This window comes from Dasypus novemcinctus, chromosome 11, assembly GCF_030445035.2.
Source record: "Dasypus novemcinctus isolate mDasNov1 chromosome 11, mDasNov1.1.hap2, whole genome shotgun sequence".
Lineage (NCBI taxonomy): Eukaryota > Metazoa > Chordata > Mammalia > Cingulata > Dasypodidae > Dasypus > Dasypus novemcinctus.
Window position 1 is genome coordinate 101,264,283 of NC_080683.1, and position 22,739 is coordinate 101,287,021.

General features: G+C 34.2%; 1 protein-coding gene across 22 annotated transcripts in view; it reads right to left on the minus strand.

The window, feature by feature from the left end:
* TRDN (triadin) overlaps window positions 1-22,739 on the minus strand; it is a 462,763-nt gene that overhangs the window by 33,578 nt on the left and 406,446 nt on the right. For 15 of the 22 annotated variants that reach the window (XM_058307371.2, XM_058307382.2, XM_058307378.2 and 12 more), the window contains 9 exons: window positions 22,692-22,739; window positions 21,388-21,405; window positions 19,027-19,071; window positions 16,883-16,903; window positions 12,860-12,886; window positions 12,106-12,144; window positions 11,719-11,754; window positions 10,945-10,989; window positions 8,031-8,051 (listed from right to left, as the gene is read on the minus strand). In XM_058307371.2, coding sequence (XP_058163354.1) covers window positions 8,031-8,051; window positions 10,945-10,989; window positions 11,719-11,754; window positions 12,106-12,144; window positions 12,860-12,886; window positions 16,883-16,903; window positions 19,027-19,071; window positions 21,388-21,405; window positions 22,692-22,739 — 300 coding nt within the window. The remainder of the gene's footprint in view (window positions 1-8,030; window positions 8,052-10,944; window positions 10,990-11,718; window positions 11,755-12,105; window positions 12,145-12,859; window positions 12,887-16,882; window positions 16,904-19,026; window positions 19,072-21,387; window positions 21,406-22,691) is intronic. The other 7 variants (XM_058307377.2, XM_058307373.2, XM_058307362.2 and 4 more) reach the window with 3 other exon arrangements.

Sequence of the window (22,739 nt, forward strand, 5' to 3'; positions counted from 1 at the left end):
CCCAGTGTTTGGAGGAGAGCATGCCCACTGCAAAAGTGCAAAAGCACTTGGTAAGACTCGGATTGCTGCCCCATTGGGCCCAAAGGACAAAATACCTATCTATATATGATTCTCAGACCTTGACCTCTAATGGATATGCCCTGCTGGATTTTAGAACTGTTTAGGGCCTCTGACCCCTGTTTTTCTTCCAATTTCTCCCTATTAGAATGGGAATGTTTATCCTAACCGTGTCTCTCCATTGTGTATTGGAAGCAAATAACATATTCCTTAGATTTCACAGATCCATAGATAGATGAGAATTGTGCCCTAAGACAGACCACATCCATATCCCATTGGGATGAGACTTTTAACTTAAAATTGTTTCTGAAATTACTTAATGGGTTCTGGATGTTATGATGGAATAAATAATGTTCTTTCTGCATTTTGTATATAGAAAAAGCATGTCTTTTTTTCATTCCAGATAGTGGGTTATGATGAATTGAGTTTTATGTACCCTAGAAAAATATGTTCTTCAACATATTCCATTCCTCTGGGTCTTAACCCATGGTAGGTAGGAACTTTTGATGAGGTTACTTCAGTTAAGGTGTGGCCAGGATGGGTCTTAACCCTATTAGTGGAGTCTTTTTTAAGTGGGATGAAATTCAGACAGATAGAAAAAGGCACAATAGGAGCAGCCAGAAGCTTAAATCAATGGAACCCAGAAGAGAAGGGAGAGACCAGGAGAAGCCGCCATGTGCATTGCCATATGACAGAGGAACTGAAGATCAAGGATTGCTGGCAGCCAGTCTCAGAACACCAGAGTCTCTGGGAAGAAAGCTTTGCCTTCATGATGCCTTGATTTGGACTTTCTTTTAGCCTCAAAATGTTAAACTAATAAATTCCCATTATTTAAGTCAACCCATTTCATGGTATTTGCTTGGGCAGCCAAAGAAACTAGAACAGCAGAATAGGATAGGAAATGGAAATTTAGATTCTTAAGATTAACTTGTAAATAAAAAATACAGAGAAAAGATTAATGATCTCTTTAAATGTTGACTTCATGAGGAATTGCTTTAGAAATAGAAAGGTCTTTCTTTCTCTTCTACTTCTAATCTAAGTGTATCATCAATTTCACTTGTTGAAATGATATAAAATCCATCCATAAGTGATTATATATATACAGCAATTAGATGGCTTTTCTTTATGGTCAAACAGGTTTAATCAGACAGAGGGAGAAATTTAACAGCCATTTTAGTTTCTACAATTCAGCTTATTTGGGGGGAAACATTTTGACCTAATTTTACACAAATGAGTTCAGTACATATTTGTCATGAATAATGTCAAACTCATCCTGTTAAAGTTTGTTTTTGTTTATTATTATTATTGAAATAATAAATATGCTGTAATAGTGACTGAAGTGATGAATGCACAATTATGTGATTATACCAAATACCACTGATTATACACTTTGGATGGATTGTATGCTTTATTAATATGTATCAATAAAATTGATTAGTTAAAAAAATAAGTTAAGCAAATAGTGTTTCAAGACTTGTTCTATAACAGCATCTTATCCAACTGTTATATATTCTTGCAAAGTGCCCAAAAATGTGACTGGCATATGTTGGATAGTGACAAAAATTTATTTATTTTAAAAGCGAAAGTGTTGATATGCCCTGATTAATTAATTGCATATTGCTTTTAACATAAACTTACTAGGTCTGGTATAATACATAAATAATTCATTAGAGGTGAATTAAGTCTTCATTGACTCTTACATTGGATTTGATCACCTTAAGAGAGATCATTAATTTGTATAAAAAAAGGAATTAAAGGCAATAGAAACATAAAAGAAATCTTTATTTAATTTTACCTTATGCTTGTGTAAATTTTCAGGTAAATTTCCAAGGTAGCTTAATTCTGGTTTCTGAGATACCCATCATACTTTAATACTGAAGCAAATTACTTATTAATTTATCATATTGTATTAGTCAGGCAAAGGAGTGCTGATGCAAAATACCAGAAATTGGTTGGTTTTTATAAACAGTATTTATTTGGGGTAGGAGCTTACAGATACCAGACCATAAGCATAAGTTACTTCCCTCACCAAAGTCTATTTTCCCATATTGGAGCAAGATGGCTGCCAATATCTGTGAGGGTTTAGGCTTCCTGGGTTCCTCTCTTCCAGGGTCTTGCTTCTCTAGGGTTCAGGGTTCCTCTCTTCCTAGGGCTTGCTTCTTCTTGGGCTCAGGATTCCTAACTTTCTGAGGCTTGCTTCTGTTTCCTGTGTGAGCTTACTTCCCAGGGCTCCAGCTTAAGGCTTCAGCATCAAAGTCCAATATCAAAACTCCAACATCAAAATCCTCAACTCTGTCCTTTGCCATGTGGTTTATCTGTGAGTCCCCACCCACCAAGGGGTGGGGACCCAATGCCCTAATGATGTGGCCCAATCAAAGCCTTAATCATAACTTTAAAAAAAAATTTTCTCCCCTCCCCACCCCCCGTTGTCTGCTCTCTGTGTCCATTTGCTGCGTGTTCTTCTGTGACTGCTTCTATCTTTATCAGCGGCATCAGGAAACTGTGTTTCTTTTTGTTGTGTCATCTTGTGTCAGTTCTCTGTGTGTATGGCACCATTCTTGGGCAGGCTGCACTTTCTTTTGCGCTGGGCGGCTCTCCTTACCAGGCACACTCCTTGCGCATGGGTCTCCCCTACTCAGGGGACACCCCTACGTGGCACAGTACTCCTTGTGTGTATCAGCACTACACATGGGCCAGCTCCACATGAGTCAAGGAGGCCTGGGGTTTGAACCACGAACCTCTCATGTGGTAGACGGACACCCTATCCACTGGGCCAAGTCTGCCTCCCCTAATCATAATATAATCATGCTCAGGTACAGACCAGTTACAAACACAATGCAATATCTATTTTTGGAATTCATAATCATATCAAACTGCTACACTCAACACTCTGAATTCCAAAAAGACAGTACAATATTTGAAAAAACTTTAAATCAGTAACAATGCAAGTACTAAATATCACAATCAATTTAAAGAAATACAATTTGTTCTTGGGGCAAAGTCCTGTCTGCTATAGACCTTTGAAAATTACAAAACAATTTATCAGTTTCCATTACATAAATGGACAGACAAAGGATAAAAGTTTTCATTACAAGAAGGAGAAACTGGGAGGGAAACATGCGTTTTGGGTTCTCTACAGTTCAGTAAACCTGCAGGGCATCTGCCATTCGATATCAGTCTGTGAGTGATTCTTAAGATGATCATTTCTTCTCCTTGGTGTCTTATGGGAAACCACCCTTTCCACAGCCTTGTCCAATGGCCATTTTCCTGGTTCCAACCTCAAGTATCTGGGTGTCAACCATGCTCCAGACCTCACCCTCTAAGAGTATTGGAGTGATTGCCACACTTTATCCAGTCTTTGGATTAGTCTTAACCTCCCTATTATAGTGATGTGAAGACAACATTCCCCCTAACCTTTGACAGTCTCAACCCACTCAGAGCAATGAGTTGACCACCCGCCGTCCCTAACCTTTGGCATGCAGGCTCAACCCTGTCAGAGCAACGAGTTGACCACCTGGCCTTCCCTAATCCATGGGGGACAGATCCACCCCTCTCAGACCTGTGGGGTACTAACCTTAACTGCCATAATCCTTGGTGAATGTGCTCCACCCTCTCTGTACCCTGGGGCAGCAAACTCTCATCAGAATATCAGGTGGGAACGTCCACCCTCTCCAATTGCTAGGGCAAACTCATCCTCTCTCTACACATGTGTGGGGTTCCTCTTTCGGCTCAAGGTGATGTCCAAATTCCAGATCTCAGCTTCCATGGTTTTCCTCCTAAAGCTGTTTCTCCTCAATCTCTCCTTTCCATGTCCCTTTTAGTCCAAGCTGACAGTGGTTTTGTTCATACAGTTCTCTCAAAAAACTTTTTTGTTTAGCATGCAAGAAGCAGGGTTCCAAGCCATCAGACAGTAAGACTTTCCACAAGTCTTTCAGACATAACTGCATTTTCAATCCTGATTTTCAAGTTCCGAGTTTAGTTAAGTCTTCCAATGGGGCACTTTCATCTGGGACCTTGATTTCCAGAAGCTTGGAATTTCCAGAATCAGTTTCTGTTTTCTTTGTGCCCAACAGTTCAGTACTCAGTATATCTTTCTCATCTAGCATTTTGCTATAAACTGCAAGCAGAAGCCAAGCCACATTCTCTGGGTTTACTTTGGAAATTTCTTCAGCTAAATGCCAGGCTTGCCATTCTCAAATTCTGCAATCCAAACAACACCAGGAGTTAATCTTGCTAAGTTTTCTGCAACTTTAAAACATGGATTGCCTTTCCTCCAGTTTCCAATAATAATTTCATCAACTTACTTCTAAGGCTTCATAAAAAGTCTCTTTAGCATCCATATTGCTATCAACATCTCCACAAGCACTGTAGATATTTTCTTCCAAGCACCTCACAGTTCCTCCAAAAAATACCCCTTACCCATTTATAAAACCATTCCAGCACTTTGGTAATTGCAGAAGTACTTCCCCACTCTTTGGAACCAAATTTTCTATTAGTTAGCCAAAAGGGTGCTGATGCAAAATACTAGAAATTGGTTGGTTTTTACACAGGGTATTTATCTGGGGTAGGCGCTTACAGATACCAGACCATAAGCATAAGTTACTTCCCTCACCAAGTCTATTTTCATGTGTTGGAGCAAGATAGCTACCGATGTCTGCGAGGGTTCAGGCTTCCTGGGTTCCTCTCTTCCAGGGTCATGCTTCTCTCTGGGTTCAGGGTTCCTTTCTTCCCAGGGCTTGTTTCTTCCTGGGCTTAGGATTCCTCTCTTCCTGGGGCTTGCTTCTGTTTCCTGTGTAAGCTTACTTCCCAGGGCTCCAGCTTAAGGCTTCAGCATCAATATCAAAACTCCAACATCAAAACCCCTCAACTCTGTCCTTTGCCATGTGTTTTATCTGTGAGTCCCCACCCACCAAGGGGTGGAGACTCAATACCTTAATGACATGACCCAATCAAAGCCCTAATCATAACTTAATCATTCCTAGGTACAGACCAGATTACAAACATAATCCAATATCTATTTTTGGAATAGATAAAACCGTATCAAACTGCTACAATATTTATACAGGAAGGAAAAAGATGTAGAATGAAAAATGCATAACGTTTTGAAAAGTTAGAAAACTCAATTTCACAAAAATAAACTATAAAGGAAGTTGTCTAAAATATGTGAATATTGCTGCCCTTGGTTTGAAATATAACTAAAAATGATCTAATATCTAGAAAAGGTTAATTTTTATCAGAATATGCTTTAAAGTGTCAAATTCATTATCTCTAATACAAAAATTACATCTTAGAGACTTTGTAATGGTCCCAAACCTGTGAATTCAGATAATTTTGGTGAGGTGCTAAATGGCAAAATGTTCACTCTATGCCATTAGAGAAAAATATTACAGGAAAAGATGCCAAAGGTAAATTTCTACCTAGAATTATCTCAAACAAAATTTCTACATAGAATAATCTCAAAAAATGTTCTTACTTTACTCCATTTGATATACTCATTTTGAGGAACAAACTAACCTCCTTTTACTTAAATGCTGACTGCCAGGCAATAAGCACAAAAGAGCCGTGGGCACCAATATAATCTGTTTCTTGATATCCCAACATCCATTGCTACAAATGTCTCTTAAGAACCTTTCAGCTGTATGAAGACCCTTGTGATGCTTCTAAGTACTAGCCTTCCCTTGGCACTATTTGCTGTTTGCCAATGGTTTTCCTCATTCCTTTGTTTTATTTCATGATTTGCCTTTGAGCAAGTTCCTAGGGAGTAATGTTTTAGGATGCAGTTTGCTTTTTCTTCCAGAGAAAATATTTCAAAATACGTACAACATTAATATCAGGAGGAGATAGTTTCATTATTTATAATCAAGAATATATTTACTTTGCTTTTCATTTTTGAGATAATAGACCTTGAATGTAATACAACTTATTCCCCCAATATCCATGAGAAGTAAATTATTTGTTACATAGTTACCATATCTACCAAAAAAAAGACACAATGAAAATGAATGAATATTTCTATGAGAAATCTATATACTTAAAAATATAAATCCACAAAACAAGCATGGAATAAACCATAATCTGATTTTACAACATTTACTTTCACTGATACAACAGAGAGATATTAGTATGTTGTTGATTCTTGTTGTCTGTTCTATCCCTACAATAAAGCCCTATATATGAGTATCCAAGTTAGTGGGGTGGTTTCACACATCTCAGTTGGACTGAACCACTGTGAATTCAGAGATACAGTTCCTGTCTCTCATAATGCTCCTTTTCCAGGAATTAGCACCCATATTCCCTCCTCCCCCAAATCAGATAATGAAGGACAGTTTCTTCACACCCAGCACTGAAGGGGAACAATGGCCTATTAGAGTTAGATGCTTAATCACCTCCGAGAAGACAAGATACAGTCAGTTCACAGAAGCTCGTGAATGTCGATGGAAGAGAGCAATGTCCTCAAACAGAAACTATTTCATGAACCTCCTTTCTGTAAAAGAAATGCCTCGCACACAAAAATACACATATACATGCTGAGAAGAAGTTTCAGAACAGCTAATCGCTGGGGCCCCTACCCCAACATTAGGAAAGGGAAGAGTAAATAGTAGCTTAATAAAGATCACCACACTAGCCCAAAACGCTCTCTGCCTAGAGGAGCTTGCACCTGCAGATCTAGGTGCGTAATCCTGTTCTCTTCTCCCATTTTTCAATAAACCTAACTAAACCGGCATCTTCCTAAATTCTTTTACATAACAGAACGATGAATGTAGAGGAATCCACCATCCCTACCTTCGCTACGGATCCCAACCCAGAGCAGTTTGGGACTCCCCAGGAGACAGGTTCTGGTGGGGTTTTTTTTGTACTCTTTTGTGCTGCATAAGGGACAAGGACATTACTTGCCCTTTTTGGACTCTTTTTTTCCTGGGCATGTAGTACAAGGATCATTTGCTGAAAGTTTCTGTTGTGCCCTGAACTTGTATTCTTACAACGCACTGTGGTAGCAAATTGCTCCACAGCACTCAATCATATTTAGAACTTCTCTGTTCAATCCAATAGCCACTAAAAACATGGAGCTCTGGGGAATTGAAATGCGATGTAAGTGTGAAATAGACACTGGACACCAAAGGTTGAGTATGAAAAATAAAAACCTATCAAATTTCTATTTTGATTATGTATTGAAATAATATTTGTTTATATTTGAATAAATAAAACATTATTAAAACTGTCTTCACCTCACTAATACGATTACTAGAAAATTTATATATATATATATATCACATATATTTCTATTGAACAGTACTGATTTAGAATGAATTTTATCTTTAACCAGGAACTGTAGATAAGAAAATTGCTATTTCCCTGAATTTAGGAACTTTGAAGAAAATTTGCATTTGTATCTTATATACTTACTTTCCCGTGTTTCTATGTTGACATCATTTTAGAGTATTTTCTGGGATCCATGTCTGCATATGCTATACATATAAGATGCATTACTAAATACAACATTCTCCTTAAATATATGCTTCTATGTACATTAAAGGGCCTTAGAAACAGCAGTGAATAAAGCATCATTGTTTGACTATATGGAAATTTTTTAGTGAAGGTGGATTTAAGGAAGAGGCAGGATTGTTGTGTTTCATTTCCTTCAATCATTGATAAGATGTATGCATTTGAATACAAATCAATTTTATCTTTGGTCTGGAAACCATGATAAGGTAGTATTGTTAAAAGTTATTTCAAATAGTACAGTGTTATTTTTAAATTTCAACATAAGCAAGAACAAAAACTAACACATTCCTGTCAGAGGCTGTGATGTAGAACACATTAAAATATATATTTTATGAATTGGAGCTTCGAATTCATGTCAGAGGCTGTGGTGTAGAATACATTAAAATATATATTTTATGAATTGGAGCTTCGAATTCATATTGAGTGCCAAAAGAACTTATTACCAATGCTGTGTTGCGAAGAGTACTTACTTGATACTCTTGAAGGTTTTTCTGCAAAAAGGGAAAAAGTAAGTTTTATTTTACTGAGATAAAATGTAAAGAAAATATAGCAATGGATTATAATAAAAAGATCTAATATCTTTGACTTCCTTATTGTTTAAGTTAATGAAGAAATAAAGTTCCCTATTGCCCGTAAACATGGGTCATAGAATGTTGTAGTTAAATCAGTCTCTTTTATGTAAGAAAGTATGTGAGCTATCAAAAAAGCTATAATCTTCGTAAGTGTCACAATGTATGTATGCTTTTTAAACACTCTTATTAAAATCAGCTTTTTAGGATCTTTGCAAATTTTGGCTCAAATATAATTAAATTTTAATAAAATTGCTTTATATGAAATTATTACATATTTGCTTCAAACTTTCCAAATTCCATAAAATATATCACTGAGAATTATTTTCCCTTCAAAGATGAATAAACACAATTATCAGTCTGTAAAATATAAATCTTAAAAAGCAACACGCAAAATCGGTTTCATTTTTCCCAATTGTTTATTTATTAGTTTCGCAGGAGGGATTCTTCTTCATTAAAGCAATATGTTTTTCCATTAAAGGACAAAAGGTATATGCTGCAGTGATCACCTGAGATAATCAGGCAGATATTCTTGAAAAAGTGGAGTTAGTAACATCTCAGTTATACTGACATTAACCTTATTTAAAGGCCAGACTTGAAAATAAAATTTTAAAGAAATCCACATTACATGGTTTTGCTATGATGTTTTTAGGGTTTCTATTATGAGCCTAAGAATTGAAATTTTTAAAAAATGAAGTGAGCACTAATATAAAGGATTGCTGTTGTTTCTGTTGCATTTGAGGTGAGATAATTTTGTTCTGTAGAGATACTACAGTGTCATATCTTGCCATAAAGTTGACACACAGATAACAATGATTCTTAAAAATATTTTACTAAGGCTAATGAGTGATTAGTTTTTCTTTAGTAATTATAGCATTGGTAAGAAACTTAGAAAGGAATAAAACAAGCATGATTGAGATAAAATAATATCTCTCTCTTGGAAGAAGGGATTAATAAGTATGTGCTTAACTCTACTAGCTCTAGGTTGGTCTTGTTTTTTCACGTGTTATTAGTTTTCTCTACTGTGTGCTCATAATGTAAAGACCTTAGAAATAATGGACTTAGAACAAGGTAAGAAGGGAGTATCCATCTAATATCTGAATCCCTTATACAACCTGGCTACTGAGTCCTCCAGCTAAAGCCCACTCCCTGGAGGGAAGGGTGGGGTCCATTTATCTTTTGTCTGCTTGGACTCCTTTATATTTACAACAGTGCATTAAGATTGTGAAATGTGTCCAAAAGGCATTAATGGCCGAAGTCTTTGGAGTCAGACCAACCTGGAGTTGATCACTTCTCTACCAATAAAAACACAATGACATATAGACTTCCCTTCATTGCACTTACCTCAAACCGTATGATATTTGGGTTGTACTAAGGATTAAATGAACTAATAATAGGAAAGAATATAGTCATGCTTTTCTGAGTAATTGGTCTCTTTTTATTCTACTTCAGATTATTTCCAAAGATATTAATTAATAATTTGAACAAAGTTTCAGCATAAAAATTGTGTCCCTATATCATTCCAAAACTTTAGTTTGCTCCCTTATTCTAAAATTTATCTCTTAATATTACTGATAATTACATGTATAAATTCCTGACAATTGTATGTCTAAATTAAATGCCTAGATATGTCCTACCCTTTTAAGCATAAATATTATAGTAAGCTGTAAGAGAAAGCCAGTGAAAAGCAGGCATATTTTTTCCACTGGAGAGCTACATATTTGCCATGAATTAAAATAGTTATGGCATGCTTATTTAGGATATTAGAATTTCAGGTACATTTTAAATAATCAATTTGCATAAAATTATGTCACACAGACTACATAATTCAGTTATAAATTTTATTTATCATTTTATGTGAGAAAAGAGATGAAACAAAATGGAATTACTATGGCTAAGAGATTTAAAAGGGAATTGGGAGGTCATTCAGGAAGTTGCCTTTATGCACAGCTCAGCCAGATATCACGAACTGCCCCGGCATGCAAAACCAAAACCAAAAATATTACTGAGGACATTAGGATACCATAAAGCAACTACAAGCAGAGAAATCAGTAAACTCACTCGAAGGCCATTTGAAAAGTCCCAAATATCCGCCAGTCATAATTCATAATGCACAATTTATGTAATCTGTTTCTTTACAAACCATTGCTTGGAGGCCTAATGACTGGACATATTTTGGGTCCTATCTGCAGCTGAGCTCCCCAAACAGCAAATCGAAGACCTCAAATAAATGCTTTTGTTGTCTTTCAGCTCATTCAGTAATTTCTCAGTCGATTTATGGTAATTGATATCACCAAATGGATTATTTTCTTTTTAAGAAAAGGACTTTCACCTGCCATGTACATGATAGTTTTTGCCCTTCACCACTCACTTTATGTCCAGGTTGAATTAATTCAAAGTGACAATTTATAAAAAACAATTATATTCATGATAGTAACTATATTTTATGTAGTCATTGGCGGCAAAATAGATTTGTTTTATCTGTTTTTATTTCAATATCATTTTGACATTTCTAAAGCCTTAAAAGTTATTTGTGATAGTGAAACTTTTACTCTCTTAAGTATTGAAATATTTTAATTGACTGTTTAGATTTTTAATTGCTCTGATTTTTGACATTTCCTAGTTTCCCCCTGAAATGTAAATTTCCAGCTAAATTTTCTATCTGGTTTCCGTTTTCTCTGCTATAAGCAGAATTGTATACTTGTTAGATATTATTACTTTAAAATATATTTTAGTGTCAATAGTAAGTGGCAAGCACAATTCAAGTATCTTCATACCAATGTATTATTTGAATATTTAGAAAGTTAAAGAGTACCTTTTGTCACATTGTATGACTGAAGGCTTTCTTTTCCTGTTGAGACTATTTAAAAGGAAATGTGTGTTAAAATATGAATTATTGAAGTAACTATTCACAAAAATTTTTACACGAACTCTAAGCTATAAGAACACAGAAATGATTTAACTGTTATAAATATTTTCTTGGGGTGGTTTTCAAAATATTTTTCTTCTATATGATTGACACCAAACAAAAAATAAATATTTGTGATTGAGAACATTGAATAGAGATATGAGTGAAGTGAGTAAAAAGTATTAATGTTTAAATTGACTAGAATAGATAGACAATAGGTCATTGTGATTAACTGAATTTAGGAATAATTTCTCCCCCCAAAAATGTTCTTATTTTTGTTATTGACAATCATTCTGGCATATCTAGGAATGAAATCCTCCTGATTCAATAGAATGCTCTTTTGATGACAAAGCATTTTTGAAAATTTTACAGATCATTCGATTGAAAATCAATTGATTAATATATTATATTCTGTAGTTTACTGGTTAACCCAATATTAAGAGAGTATGAAGCACTGTGATATAGCATCTAACTTGTTGCTCACTGGTAACAGCAACACAAGGATTCGTGTTTGCTTGGCATGGCTTGCCATTGATTATTTACTCCATTTCTTCTTTTAATCATATGAGCATTCATCACACTTATAAATAAAATTTCTATTTTTACATGATATAAACAAATTTTGACTCAATACTCACTTCCAGGCTTTGTATTATGTTTTTAACTCTTTTTAAAAATTACCTTTTCCTTCTTTAAGATGCTTTATTTCTGCTTTGCCTGTAGAGAAACATTAGTAATTTAGAGTAACATATCATATCTATTAATAAGTAATTCCAAAGATTGTGAACAAAAGTTTGAATAGTCAATATTCACAATTCAGTAGTCATTTAGCACTCCCAGGAAGAGTTACTTTAGAATTTAGACAGCTAATCTCTTTAGATATCTAATAATAATGTGATACCTACACCTCTAGCATGGATAACACTGCACTGACCTGTGATGTCTATTTGTGCTATAAAATCAGTGCCCATTTGCTTTCATATCATATAGTTCATATAATTAAGTCTTTTATTCCTGTGTTTTTTTAATCACTAATTTAATGTATGTGTCTGAAAATGTCATCTTTACCTTTAATTTCCTTTTCAGGCTTTTCAATTTTTTTCTCCCCTAGGAGGAATAAGCAACAAGAAATCGTTATTTTCAAAAACATGGTTTTCTCACTCAAGACTTGGTGTAAACCACTAGAGATGAGACTTAAGTCCGTTCTTGGAGGAAGGTCAGGGCACTACCATTTCAGGATGTGGGGCAAGAAATACCACCCCATGTGTGATAACATATGTTTTGTTATGTTTAATCACTCTGCTCATATTCAGTCATCTGTGTGGCAGAGCACACCCCACCCTTTTTGTATGCTTTGAAATGAGGCTAGGCTAAGCCATTGGTTTATGCATAGTTATGAAAACAACAGAGAAAAAACATTTCAATTTTCAAATGTTATTGTTAGCCAACTAAGATTTAACTGGCACTTATAGAAACTCAGAAGTATTAATGAATGAAAACAATGAACAAGTCACATAGTATCTCCAAACAAAATGTGGGACACGTGAATTTCAAAACAGGATTTTGGTTGAGATAATTGATTTTCTGTATATTTTCAGAAAAGAAAGGAAAGGAAAATAATAGTTAATGAGCAACAATCAAATGTGATAAGAAAGTTACATATGTTATTTTATTTAATCCTTATATCAACCCTTTTGTCAAAGTCACTGTGTCAGTTATGGAGATGAAAAAACTATGATTCTGAATGGGCACTGGAATGGTTCAATTATCCATACTTTTTCTACATTGCTGTGCTATCTCCTCTTAGAAAGCAAATACTTACTTGATTCTGTGATTTCTGATGGTCCTTCTTTAGAAAAGGAATATAAGAATTAAAAAAGGGAAGAAGAATTTAAAAAAAAGGATATAGGGGGCTTGCATTTCAACAGACAATTGAGCCTCGTTGCTAGATATTTCTTAAATTTCTAAGCAAAGGCTATCGATGCATTTATTAAAAGTGGTAATGAAATATACTAATAACTATTAGTTCTAAAAGCTGTAAATAGGTCTTTGTAAATAGAACCATTCTACACACTAATTTAGACCGTCTGTTCAAGTATGGTGGTAGTAGTCTATCCTAAATCTTTTGGTTGGTCTTTTTAATTACAAGTTCACTCATAAATCTCCATTACTTGAGTTTTTAAAAAAATTTTTTTTGAGGTACAGCGGGCAAGGATTAAACCTGGGACCTCTTATGTGGGAAGCTGGTGTTGAACCACTGAGCCACATTGACTCCCCTGAGTTGTTTTTCATGTTTGTTTTGCTTATTGTTTTGTGGGGTTTTTTTGAGAAGGCTTGGGAACCAAACCAGCACCTCCAATGTGGGAAGCAGGTGCTCAGTTGCTTGAGCCATATCCACTCCCTACATGGACTTTTAATTTGATCTTCATGGATTTGTGCATGCATTCATTCATTGAATATTTATTAAAGGAATTACATTTAAAAGATGCTGTATTAGGTGCTCTTTGGTGGAGTGGTGATGAGGAGGTTAAAAAATACCATGGAATCAAACTTAACTTATGACTGGTATAGTCTGGTAAGGGAGACAAGACAGTAAGTGTTCTCAGTTTGTGCTAATGCAGAACCAGACTTTCTTTTCGTTCCTTCAGTAAATTCACAGAATACTGTTTTAAAATAAAACCTGGCAAGTATTAAAAGAGTAATTAATTTTTAATTGTGGTAAAATATACTTAACAGAAAATCATTTTAATAATTTTAGGTGGACAGTTTTTTGAGCTAAGTATATTGAAAATATTATGTAATTTCACCAATATTTCAAGACTATTTATATAATCCCAAACCAAAACTCATACTCATTTAGCAAAAACGTGCCATTACTCCCTTCCCCCACCCTTGCTAAAGACTATTCTACTTTCTGTCTCTATAAATTTGCTTATTCTCAGAATTCCATATAAGAGAAATCATACAATATTTGTCCTTTTATATCTGGCTTTGTTCACTCAAAAAGATGTCTTCAAGCTTCATCCATATTGTAGCATATACCAGCACTTCACTTTTTACAGTTGAATAATATTCAGTTATGTGGAAATACCACATTTTGCTTATCCATTCATGTATTGATAAACACTTGGGTTATTTCTACCTTTTGCCTATTTTGAAATGCTGCAGTAAACATTGGTGTACAATATTTGAGTCCCTGCTTTCAATTGTTTTCTGTCTATACCTAGAAGTAAAATTGCTAGGCCATGCGGTAATTCCATGTTTAACTTTTTGAGGAATCACCGAAATATTTTTCACAGTGGCTACACCATTTTGCATTCCAACTAACAATGTTTGTGCACTCCTTTTTCAAATAACATTTGTTATTTTCCATGTTTTTAAATAATAGCCATGCTAGTGACTAATTATTTAGCATGTTTTTATATACTAAATAAAAAAAACTTATTGGCCTTTTAAGCATCTTCTTTGGAGAAATGTCTATTCAAATCCTTGACCCATTTTTTAATAGGGTTGTGGTTCTTTTTGTTGTTGAGTTATAGGAGTTCTTTATATATGTTGGATATAAACCCTTATTAGATACATGGTTTCCAAATATTTTATACTATTCTGTAGGAGTCTTTTCACTTTCATGATAATGCCCTTTCATACACAAAAGTTTTTAATTTTGATGAAGTCCCCTTTTAACAATTTTTTTTTCTTGCTTGGGCCTTTTGTGTTAAAATCTAAAATTCCGCTGCCTATGACATGTTCCTGAAGATATTTCCCCAAGCTTTCTTGTAAGAGTTTTATAGATTAGTTCTTATATTTAGGTTGTTGATCCACTTTGAACTTTGTGCATATTACGAGAGACCCACGTCATTCTTTTGCAAACAGATTTCTTTTGCAAATGGTTCCTGCACCATTTACTGAAGATGCTATTCTTTTTTAAAAATAGATTTATTTTCTGTATTTCTCCCCCCACATTGTTTGTGCTCACTGTCTGATCTCTGTGTCTATTTGTTGTGTGCTCTCTGTGTCTGCTCATCTTCTTTTATTCTTAGAAAGCACCAGGAACCAAACTGGGACCTCCTATGTGGGATAGAGGTGCACAATCATTTAAGTTACCTCCTATCCCTGCTTGTTGTGTCTCCTGTGCTTCGTCATTGAGTCTCCTCATTGCATCATTATGTCAGCTTGTTGTGTGAGCTCATTACATCCTCATTATGCCAGCCTGTCACATCAGCTCTCTGTCTTGCTTATCTTCTTTAGGAGGCACCAGGATCTGTACTCAGAACCTCCTGTGTGGTAAGCAGGTGCCCAACTTCTTGAGCCACATCTGCTTCCCTGAAGATGCTATTCTTTCCCATTGGATGGACTTAACCTTGTTGAAAATCAATTGGCTATAGATTTAAAGTTTTATGTCTGAGTTTCTCAATTCTCTTCCATTGGCATATATACCTATTTTATGTCATTATCTGCCTGTTTTCGTTATTTCAGCTTTGTAGTAAATTTTGAAATCAGAGGTATGAATCTTCCAGCTTGATTATTCTTTTTCAAGATTGTTTTGACTATTCAAAATTCTAGAACCTTGTCTTACAGAAATGGGAAATCTGATCTTCCAATTCATATGGAATTTCAAGGGAACTCAAATTGCAAGTTCTTAAAAATTATTATTTTTCTTTACAGATCAAGTCAAATGATAACATTTAAAAAAATAATACTTTTCTGGAAAATAAGAAATATATTACTCAAAATATCAATGCTTTCTATAAACCTGATACATTTGATAATTAGGTTTATATATTAATAACTGGAAGCTATTTTCAAAATTCAAGTTAAATTGATTAAAATATCTAATGATAATGAAGATGGTAAAAATAAATACCACTCCAAGAACAAAACAACATTTGCAAATGATATTATGTTGATATTTTGTATTAACATTCTAGTTTTGAATCTCAAACCTTAATTTCTGTAATACTCCTCATTTTGGTAGCAATACTACAAAATAAATATACTGAAGATTTCCTCCAAATCACAGTAAACATTCTGTGTTTTTAACACTTGGCATTGAATCTAGTCAGAAAAAAATTGTAAATGCATTTTTAAGGAATCTGTCATAACACTTTTAAGGGACCAGCTTAGTCCATGGCATTTTAAAACTTTAAAACTTTAGATATAACTTCGAGATAAACTTGTTTGAAATGCACATATTTTTACTGCAGGGTAATTTCTGGGTCATGTTTTAACAGCATTATATAAACAATTTCATTGCTCACAGTCACATTTTTATTATTTTATTATTTGCTTGAAACATCAAATAAAATGAAATGATTCTGAATTACTAAAACAATCTACCTCCAGGCTTTGAAAAAATAAGAAAATAAAAAGCTATTTACATGTTAAAATTAGATAATTGAGGGCCCGTATGTGTGCTCTGAATTTTTCCTAGACCACCCACTGACTATTAGAGAGATCTTCGAAATGTTTTACTCAGTATATCCTAATAAGCAACTGAAAAGAGAGAGGCAACCACTTTTTCCCCCGAAGATATTAGTTATCAAGGTAAATGTGTTCATTATACAGGTATGGTGACAGAAAACTATTTGAGGCATTTCTTCACATATCCTGGTGCAGTGTAGTACATCTAATAGGTGTTCAATAAATAAATGCTCAAGGATTAATGAATGCAATAACTGCAAGCATATTCTTTGTCAATCAAAATCACCTATGTAGATAATAACGCAATGTCTATTGCATTAATAAAAACAGCATATATTTTGTTACTTTGTGTACAATTCTGACAAATTATAAAGTTAACAGAATTAAATAGCATATTGTAAAAATTCTAAAACAGTGTACTTACTTGTAGTTTGCTTCAGTTTGTCTAAAAGTAAAGAAAAGGAGAGAAAATAAGTGATACTTTTCTGTCTAGAGGTAAAATATTAGACCTACATATTTCCTATTTCTGGTTTTTCTAGTTGAAAGAAACAGTGCATGGGTGATTCAGTGGTAGAATTCTCTAGTTAAAATAGAAAGAAAGTTAAATCTATATTAAAATGGAAAATAGGCATGTAATTTTCAGTGATTTTTAAGTCATATTCCCAGTAAGTTCCCCATGCACAATTAGTAAAGCTAGAAAGTATGAATTCTTCTTCATTTCTTCTTTATCTCTGTAAAATCTCATCTTTGAATTGCTGCGGTATGAATGCACACAATAATCTGAACTTCCTATTGTTTCTGAATGGCACAGAATTCATATTCTGACACTGTCCTTTCAAAATACATATTAATATTATTAATATTAATAATTTTAACTCTTCCAGTACAGTATTATGAATGAAGGAGTTGACTTTATAAATCTCTGGAAAAATAAATGAGTGTTAGGTGAAAACAGAAAACCATATAATCTAAATACATTTTCTGTTTTTCCAATATACATCCCTTCTGAAATTATTAATTAAAATATTAATTATCCAGTCTTATTCCTAAATAGAAATTTATTCATAAAAAGGAGAGAATATTCTGGCCACGACTGTGAGAGATTTGAGTCATCCAAAATTAGGGAATACAAATTGATACTGTTTTTATACAGGATGATTAGTAATATCTATAAAAATTACATTGAATATGTCTTTTTGCCAGAAAAAAATCTACTGAACAGAATGTTATCCCTTAGATAATTTCCCAGTCTAAACAAGTAGATATATTTATTACAGTGCATCTTTTTAATAGCTTGTTAAACAACTTAAATATATACCAGTTGGAGAGTGGTTAAGTAAACTGTGCACAACTACACAGTAGAAAACTATTAAGGAGGAAACTATACGGTGATATGAAAAAATCTTCAAGATGCATTCTGAAATAGAAAAATCAAGGGGCAGGGCTATTTACAATGTATCATGATGCATGTGAGGAAAAACAAAACTGCAAGATAGATATTTTTATTTACATATGTATACATGCTAGTTTGATAATTAAGAAATAAGAGTGATTACCTTTTGGATGCTATTGGATATTTTGGAAATGGCAATGGTTGAATAGGGAACAAGGGTGGGAAGGATGTTTTCACAGTTATAACTTCCTAAATGGCTTGAGCTTTGATCAATAAGTATTACATATTTTAAAAATTGGAAAACAATTTTAAAAGAATTGAGCTAATTATTAGAGAATGGGGTAACTTTTATTTTAAGAGATGGAATAGAGTTGAAATTCTCTATGAGTTTGCAGTGAAATTTACTATCTGTAACTTAATAGGATACTTTAAAACTGTTATCAACCACAAATCAGCTTCATCAGTATGATAAATTACATTAATGTTGACAACAATGAAATACTCAATATTTTGGAAGGGCCTTGTGAATCATGAAAGCACATACTACTCTGTTAATATTACTGTTTTATAATAGCATGTATAGCAATCCATAGATAATGGTTATCTTATTTAGTAACATTTTTGATTGAAATCAGTGCCACAGCTTTAGGTCAGATAAAGAGATTATATTACAAACCAAATCATTACTAGAAAAACAAAATGAAAAGCACTTCCAAACTTTGCTTTAATTTTTCAATTTCATAAAAATAGTTAAGCAAGGTAGAATGTAGATCAAAATTGCTAAATGGAAACGGACTTTGGCCCAGTGGTTAGGGCGTCCGTCTACCATATGGGAGGTCCGCGGTTCAAACCCCGGGCCTCCTTGACCCGTGTGGAGCTGGCCATGCGCAGTGCTGATGCGCGCAAGGAGTGCCGCGCCCCGCAGGGGTGTCCCCTGCGTAGGGGAGCCCCACGTGCAAGGAGTGCACCCATAAGGAGAGCCGCCCAGCGTGAAAAGAAAGAGCAGCCTGCCCAGGAATGGCGCCGCCCACACTTCCCGCGCCGCTGACGACAACAGAAGCGGACAAAGAAACAAGACGCAGCAAATAGACACCAAGAAAAGACAACCAGGGGAGGGGGGGAAATTAAATAAATAAATAAATCTTTTAAAAAAAAAAAAAAAATTGCTAAAGTACCTGTTTGTAGAGATGGGGGTTCTTTATCTTGATGTTCTGCTTTTTCTAGAAAGTAACTCAAAATTACTTGACAATTTGTGGTTTCCTTGTGCAGCAAGTATTTTTTATTTGTATATTTGCAGGCAGTCCTCAGCTTACACAGGAGGCATGCCCCCCAAATCATTTGCATATAAGATGGAATGCGTAAAATACATTGTCATAGAAACATTATAATATGTTTATAATATATTATATAAATTATAATATTACATGGCTAGGATCACTCTTAGAAAACCTTGTCATGGTCTTTCTCTTATAGAGTATCTGAAAGATAGTACTAAGGTACTAGCTTCTTGAGGCCATGTGGTACAAGAAGACACTAGTGTACAACAAAGACAAGAAAGAGACAACTTTTCTTTTTTTCCTTTGCTGAAGTTCAAGTCATTCCTTGAGGATATTTTCAAGTAGATGACATTTGCCTTTGGTATTTTACTAACTCCCCCGTTTCCCTTTCTGAAGCAATTTAATGATGGATTTAGTTTCCCATTGAAAATTTAACCTAGGACTGCCCTATTCTAGAAAGTACAACATATTTGCATTTGCATTTTCCTCTACCACTCTCCCTCTCCAGCTTCAGCTAGAACTATCACGGAAGAACCTCAGTTAAGTCTAGGAGGAACACAGAACAAATGGAAGAAAAATGAGTGAGTAATTGACATCTTCTTAGCCCTCTGAAAGTTACTGGATTTATTTATTTTTATTAAGAGAGATTCTTTCTCTCTCTTATTAAAAGTGATATTTAAAAATAATCTGTGTAGAGTGGGATATTTTGAGTGGAGTTAGAGAATACTTAGAATTATTGCAGATTATTGGAGAAGGCAAAATGTTTGTTCTTTCTAATGACCTCAAGAATTGTTCCTCCAGAGGTTTTTTTTTTTTTAAGATACTCGGATCTGGGAATTGAACCCAGGACCTTGCATGTGGGAAGCTCATGCTCAAACACTGAGCCACATTGGTGTGCTGAGGTGTTTTTTTTTTTCATTTGTTTTGCTTATTGCTTGTTTTTGTTTTTTGCAGGAGGTACCAGGACTTCCCATGTGGGAGGTGGGCACTCAATCCCTTGAGCCACATCTGGTCCCTCGCCAGCTATTCTTGATATCCACCCTTCCTTCCTTCACTCCTGCATTTGGAGAGTCCTTAAAATCTTGATTATTTCCCCCCAACATCATATTCCAACAGCTGAAGTATGGAGTACTGCAGAATCCATGTTGTCATGTAGTAAGTTGAGTATTTACAAAATAGAATTGACAACATTCTAAAAAGAACTTCCATTAAACCTAATTTGTTTGAAGATATTAAGCAAGCATGCAAAATACAAGAAAATAAAGAATTCAAATGATCACACTGTCGTAAAAATGGTACTGCAAAAGTACAAGAAATTGAGGTAACAACTATATAAACTGAGCAATACCAACATGAATATCTTAGAATACAAAGTATCTGTTCAGCAATACATGTAGCAGGTCCTACAGTGTGTGTGTTCTAACTTGACTCCATACAGTCACACCGTATCTCCTAAATCAGTTAGATGGCGTCCTAGCTGGTTTCCCCACATTCATCTTTGGACCTTGTCAATCCCATTTTTATACATCAGTCAGAGAAGATATTGTTAGAGCCACCCATGCCTTCCTCTAAGCTTTGTTTCAGAAATTTACATCATTCAAAGACCAAAAATCACAATTTTGACTTAGTTTTAGAAGTAATTACTGGTGCATGATAATGGGCAAATGTTTATACCTTCCATTGCTGAACACTCAACTTTGTAAATCCTCTACTACTCTACTCTTATAGATCTCCTGTATAATTAAGCAGATGATCTTTAAAGTCCATACTGATGAGAAAATTCCACGATTTGAGAAACAAATGACGAAATGTTCGTAAATTTATGGATTTCTTCCTCCTATGTAATAAATGCAGCTTAAACAAATAAAAACAAAATGTGGCTCATAATGCAAATGTTTTAACACTGACATTTTTACATCATCATTTCTTTGACATTTGTTATGTTTGTTTAGATTACCTACTTCGTAACTACTTGCTAATGGTATTTTACATATAGTGTCAATGCACTTGTTCATTTATTATTAATAGTAGTGATACAACTTCTAGAGATAACTTCTACATAATTATAGTGAACCATTAATTAGTAGGGAAAGTCAAGCATGCTAAATCAAATCCATAGCAATAAAATTCACTTATCACTTACAAAGGTAATTTAGCCTTAGGAGACATTAAATGTAACAATTAAAAAAATAACAAGTGAATTGTTAAATTGAAAAGGCTAAGCAATACTTTACAGATTTTATTCTTTTCATCTCTTACTTGCTGGTTTGGGCTTGACTGTGGAAAATGGGGAAAAGTAAATGGTACATTGATGAGTAAAAAAACATGGAAAAATAACTCCTTAGCTTTTCTGTCTATTCATTTTTTATTTTATGTTCTCTTCTTATCTTAAGCTTAATCCATTCTCTCTGAGAACTATGATTTTACTGGCAGCAAATATATTAATCATACTGCTTACTGAAAAATTGATAGATGAGGCATAAGAAATGCATGTACAATTTATAATACAATGTGGAACAATCTTTATACATAGGACGAAATTCTTCATAATCTCCCAAACATACATATAACTAAATGAGGTACTCAAGGAGGCCAAATAAACACTTTAAGATGCAAATGACAGGAATATTTATTAAAATTATGGTTTTAACCAATGGTTGGAATAGAGTACAATGGTCATATGAGGTAATGTGAAAATGGCCTTAGGAGATTTCTCTCTTCCTCATAAAATAATAATCTGTAATTTTTATAAATAATTCGTTTGATCCTGGTTTCTATTTTATTTTCCCCCAAGAAGCAACTGCATTTAAATCCTGATTGGCATGACTATCTCAGTTAAAAGAAAGAAAATTCTTCACAATCTTTTTCCTTTGGAATGCGCAGTAGAAAGATGTAATTCTATGAATGGACAAGGTACATAGTGCCGTTCATGCTGGAATCCAATGAAGGAGATTCGGTGGTTTAAGACGTCAGTTGAGTTAAACATTCAGAAGTTCTATTTCCAATTACAAGAAAGAACTCAAAGATCTCAAGAGCCATTTTTTTCTCACATGAAATAACAAAAGATTGACTATTTTAATCTTGTGTGCTCTGCTGAGCATTCCTTAAAGAGGATTTAAAATGTCATGCAACCACATGACTCCGTGTGGTGCTTTTATGAAAGGAGATTATTCCAGATAATTTATAAACAGCTGAAAGTTTCCAATTTCTGTGCTTTTGGGATCTGTGGAAATTTAGTTTGAAAATGAAATGAAATACCTATGAGTACTTGACAAGAAAACTATTACAGGACTTTCCTCATGAATTATATGTTATACTTTAAAAAATAAAATCATGTCATTCTAGTTTCCACTGTTAATTGTATTGTGTATATCCTTTAGTTATTTACTAGAATTGAGAATCTTAAAATTTATGGTGCTGAAATCTTACATGCTTCAGTGAAAATATCATATATATACATGCATATATAAATATACATACAGAGAAAGAGAGAGAGATGTATATGTATCCACAAGGCATAAAACTTATAAATAGAAGAAAAATCTGAAATACATCTCATTTACCTGTTTTTTCAATTGCAGCATCTTTTACCTGCTTGACTATTTTTTCTT